At 34.6% G+C, this 5,418-nt stretch overlaps 1 protein-coding gene across 1 annotated transcript; it reads right to left on the bottom strand.

The window, feature by feature from the left end:
• Positions 1–3,565: 3,565 nt before the first annotated feature.
• LOC132173806 (MYB-like transcription factor ODO1) lies at positions 3,566–5,189 on the bottom strand. Its single transcript, XM_059585415.1, has 2 exons — positions 4,927–5,189; positions 3,566–4,470 (listed from the first exon to the last, which is right to left on the bottom strand). The coding sequence occupies exons 1-2, from the start codon at positions 5,187–5,189 to the stop codon at positions 3,987–3,989; spliced, it is 747 nt and encodes a 248-aa protein (XP_059441398.1). The 3' UTR covers positions 3,566–3,986.
• Positions 5,190–5,418: the final 229 nt, after the last annotated feature.

Below are 5,418 nucleotides of genomic sequence, written 5' to 3'. Positions count from 1 at the left end.
CCAGTAAACAGTAAAACCGGCAGGGGAGCGGAGATGGGCAAACAATGGTCGGTGCGTGTGATACATGCACCTGCGAATGAGATTCACACGCAGGCACATGAGATTCACGCACAGGCACGTAGTGGTTGGGTCAGGTCGAAGAAGGTGGCGTTGGGAAGCTGAGAGGCCAGCGATCATGGTGAACTGGCGAGTGAAGGGGGGAAATTGACTAGAGAGAGTAGATCTAGTTTTAAAAAAAAAAACTAGATCTAAAAACCCAACAAGTTTCGAGGAGATAGCGAGCAGCATAGCACAGTGGTGACCAAATGGCGGCAGAATGATGGCTGAGCGGAGAGGATGAAGGAGGCCAGAGCTCCTAGTCTAGTTGGAGAGCATACTAACAAAAACTAAAGAAGCAAAAGCAAGAAAAAATAAATAGAAAAGAGGGAGAAGATATGGAGTCCTTCTCCATATCTCCTCCCCGGAGAAACCTCACTAAAGAGGTGGCTACTCTCACCAGGGAGATGGAAGGAAAACACTAAGTTTTTAGAAAAGAAAAAAAAAAAAAAAAAAAAAAGGAATTCTAGAGAGAGGTTAGAGCCTCTCTCTCTACCTCGTGATTTTTATCGTAAGCTTTCTATCACAAGAATTTGATTACAATGACAAATATATGGAAATATATTCTAACACATTGAAGATAGTATTTTACAAGCTGATTATGCTATAGTGAAGACTCAAGCTAGTCATTGATTGATTTATAACTACGTACCACACAAAACCAATGTAAACAATCCAATAAGTTTGTAGGATCATAACAAGTTAGCAATAATACAAACAAGAGACAATAATTTATGTGGTTCAACACTAAAACATATATCCACATGCAATCCGGCAAGTGAGAAATTCACTATCAATATATTGTTGAGAATGTGATATAAATTAAATCACATATTTAATTAATCCATAATTTTGCATTTGGTATTTTCTCTTTTGTGAAGAAGCATTCTTGAAAATGTAAAAATAGGTTTGATAGACCATAAATGTGGCCCAATAGATAGTAGTTTTTCTCTTTAATAGCTCTTATGTACTTGTATAGTGATACATACACATGAGAGACACAGAAGAGGAAAAAGAAGTGAGGAAAGTGTTCTCTCTACAAGGATTCTAGCTTGCAAAGTTTTTGATCCACAAGGTGTTCAGGTGTGTAAATACATTGTGACTTGAGAGTGTAAGATTGTAAAAGTTAGTGTGATTGTGTTGTACTATGATAGGAGAATAATATGAAAAAGAAAGGAGAATGGAAGCGGAGAGAAAAACTAATGAAACTTGCATAAAAAATTTAATAAATAGAATAAATTTTAATTTATAGAGAAGTTAGGAGTAGTGAACAAGTAAACCTATCCTGAATAAGAAAGAGAATAAACCTTATAAAGAAATAAAATAAAGCCTAATTTATAGAATATAAAATATATTCTAATTTTGTGCATGATTGTGTCATGTTCTTTCATTTTTCTACACACATTATTTGCTCATTTGTACTTGACTTGTTGTTATAGATGCATTACCAATACTTTGTTGCTTTAATTATTCATATTGAAATAGTTGGTAAATCAATCACTAGCGATGGCTCTTCACCGCATGCAGCATATTTTCATAAAAATATATATAAAAAGAGGAAAACATAAGAGTTCTTTGGAAATACCGTTGAAAGTTCCATCAAACTAAGCAAAGATTCATTTTATCAAGTCAATGCAAATCTCACATAATTTGCAATGAACATATGGCTATTGGCTATTGATCTGAATACAAAGTCATTTCTTATGGCTGTTATTGCAAACCAATTGATAAAAGAGAGGAAATTTTGAGAGAAGAAATCTGTGAGAAATTGATTTGCAAGTTGAATATTAAAACTTTTGCTATATCTAAATATATATACTTTTATTCGGTAATAAGTCAAAATGTCAGGTTAAAACTTGTTGTGAGAATACTTGTTAGTGTTAAATCTCACATTGAGAAAGTATAAAGCACAAGAGTAGTTAATATATCTAAATGGACTCAAGCCCATTAACTTAAGCTTTTGAGCTACCTTGATGTCAACATATGTATATTATTGTACTCTTGGTAAAAACTTCCAGTTTGAAGTTATGTCCTATGGCTCACACAACTCTTGACGCAGAAAATTCTTGAAAATATAAAAAAAACACATAAGCGAGAGAGAGTTAAGTCAATATGGAAGATACTCACAAGTGACGGGGAGATTGTTGTTAGTGCACTTATGAGTGTTAAATCCAACATTAAAAAAATATAAAGAAAAATAGTAATTAATATACCAAAGGGTTTACTTTAACATGTGATGAAAAAGAAATGTTACTCACAAGTATCTGTATATTTTTCATTTTGGAATTTGTAGTGTAGGAATATCTAAAGAATTTTCAGGGTTTTAATGGTAAAAATGGGAACTTTGTGTGTGCTTGCTTAATTATTGATTAATTAATATTTTTGTTATATTTGAGGAATTTTGTGTTTAGAGTTATATGGTGAGTTTTCTTTTTGGGCAGTTTCATGTACGTAATAAACGCAGTATAAATACATATGGTGATGGTTGCCAACTTGCCTGGCCCTAAAAAAGGGTACTAGTAGTGATTCTGTACTTCTTGTAATGAATAATAACTTTTTAAATCAAATAATGAGCCGTCAAGCAAATTATCCCATGCGTTCCCCATTGGGGTAACATTACATACTGGAGGCCACTATCAACTTAAACTAGCAATCTATTTCATTAGTTCGGGTGTGACTGTACCCTAGAGATAGGATTCTTTCCGTTTCAACGAGTTTTTTTTTTTTTTTTTAATGGGAAAAATTAAATTTCATAGGTTTAATGCTGTATTATATATTACGATATGGTGAATATATTGTTAAATCATTTAAAAATTTTAAATAGAGTGGTATTATGTATAGTATTAGATGCAACAAAGGGCAAAACTAGAATATTAAGAGAGGGATGACAAAACTATAAATAAAAAAAATGGAGATATAAATTAAGTTTGGAGATCCATTTCATAAAAGTACTTAATTTTCAAATTTTGTGGGGGTCAGCCACCCCGAAAGCAAAGATGATTCTGCCCTTGATGCAACAAAACAAAATATTGACCATGAAATGATTTAACTCTATTTTACTTGAAATAGAGTGGATTCTAATCCATACTTTTACTGCTAAAAAAAAAAAAAATTTCGATAGTACGTGAAATTATACTACTATAGTACTTTTATTACAATTATCTTAGAAATTGACACGACATTCTATAGTTGATAAAATGCTTAAGAGGGTATAATTGACAAATCAATTATATAACCAATTAAATTGATAAGTTAAATTTTTTGCTTAATCATTTCAACAATTATGTACCATCCCCAGCAATAAAAAGGAAAAAATAAATAAATAAATAATTCATGGACTGGTAATCTCATCTCTTAAGCAACCTAACAAAGAATCTTTCTCTCATGTTTTATAAACAAAGGCGTGTAAGAGTCGATCGTTAATTTGTCAATGTTTAAGAATATAAGTTATAAACAAAAAACAGAAACAGAAACAAAACGGCTACCTTCTCCCTTTATTATAAACACAGAAACAGTATGTACAAAAGGATTCATATATATCGACGACATAGCCCACTAACACTTTTGGACAGTGCCCACTGTGTCCCTACGTTCGACGTAACAGTACAAACGTACATTAAAGAACTAAATAATATCACATTTTAATGGTTTTTTTTTTTTTTTTTTTTTTTTTGCTTTTGTACTACTTTTGGTTTGGTTGGTGAGGGACCTCATAAGAGCCAAGGTTCACCTTCCACCTTCCAAGAATATTCTGGAACAAAACATGCATATAGATAAAACCAGACAACATTTACATGTGCACATGATCATTTGATGAAGCTATTAACATTTTTCCTCATCTTTGTTTCATCATCATCATCATCAGTCCAGGTCCAGTATGCCTCTACGTGTCAATTACTGTTCATCACGTTAAATTCTATATCACTGAAACAGTCTAAACCAAAATCATGGATTCCGAAATCCTGGCAATCCAGTAACCATGCACAGTTTTCCTCCATGGACGGCAAGCCGCCAGCGGGATTTTGCCACGTTGGATCGACAAGGGGAGCTTCGTCTAGCCACAAGCTGTTCACTAAGGATTCGTTTTTGCAAATGTTGTCTAGTAAGAGAGAGTCATCGCTGGAACAGTTTTCGGTCGGTGAGCTTGAGTGGGCCTCGGAGTTTATGATGCTGTCGTTTTCGGCGACACAATGGTTGCCGGATTCTTGGGAGTCCGACAGCGGAGCTTCGTCGGACAATAGTTGTTTTTGAAGTGGTTCATGAGTTACAGGATCGATTCCCATCTTGAGAAGCTTTTTTTTTATGTGGGTGTTCCAGTGATTCTTAATCTCGTTATCTGTTCTTCCCGGCAATCTGGCTGCAATCTTGGACCACCTGAGGTTAAAATTTAGTAAATCCGATGAGCATAAGTAATGAATCAAATGATAACATAATTAACATGCAACATGTCTTGCTTGAATCTCAACCAAACAAATTAATTGCTTAGAAAAAAGATGAAAATCCTGTTTCAAAGCCCAGAGAAAAAAAAAAAAAAAAAACATTATTTCAAAATGTATCTAATTGTGTTTAATTTTCAACGTTATGATTGTAGAAGACAAGAAAGTTGTGAATATATATAGCTTGTACTTCACAACTAAGAATTTAATATTTAATTAACGTATGATGGAGGCAAGCTAGGCAAAGAGAACATGTAGATATATGGGAATATATAAATGATCAAATAATATAATTAAGGTTAATTAAAAAAGCTCCAAACACAAGATAATGCAGAATGATCATATATATATATATATAAGAATCAGAAAGAAAATAAAGCAAGCTAGTCATCACCTATTGCCAAGGCGGGCATGAAGATCAATAACCAACTGCTCTTCAGCTTCGCTGAGGAGGCCTCTCTTGAGGTCAGGTCGAAGATAGTTAGTCCACCGGAGGCGGCAGCTCTTCCCACATCGTCGGAGGCCGGCGAGTTTCGGGACGGCGCGCCAACAGCACTGGCCATTGGTGAGAATGAAGTTGATGAGTTTCTTGTCCTCCTCAGCCGTCCATGGCCCTTTCTTTACCCCAAGCTTGTCACAGCATGGTTGCCTCCCCATATCACACTACTATTACAGTTTACAAAAGTCTAATGACCCAAAAGCCCCACACCCACCTTTATATAATAAAACCCTCAAAACTTTCCGGCCCAAAATTGTATTTGACATTAGCACGCTCATTACACTAATATATTGTGGGAAAGAGCCAGAGATTGGGGGGCCTACATTTGGGTTGTGAAAGGGATGTTAGAGCTGAAACGAGGGGTTCTCGTGTGCCCTGCTGTACATA

Source organism: Corylus avellana, chromosome ca3, assembly GCF_901000735.1.
Source record: "Corylus avellana chromosome ca3, CavTom2PMs-1.0".
Lineage (NCBI taxonomy): Eukaryota > Viridiplantae > Streptophyta > Magnoliopsida > Fagales > Betulaceae > Corylus > Corylus avellana.
This window is presented reverse-complemented; position numbering and strand designations above follow the sequence as displayed.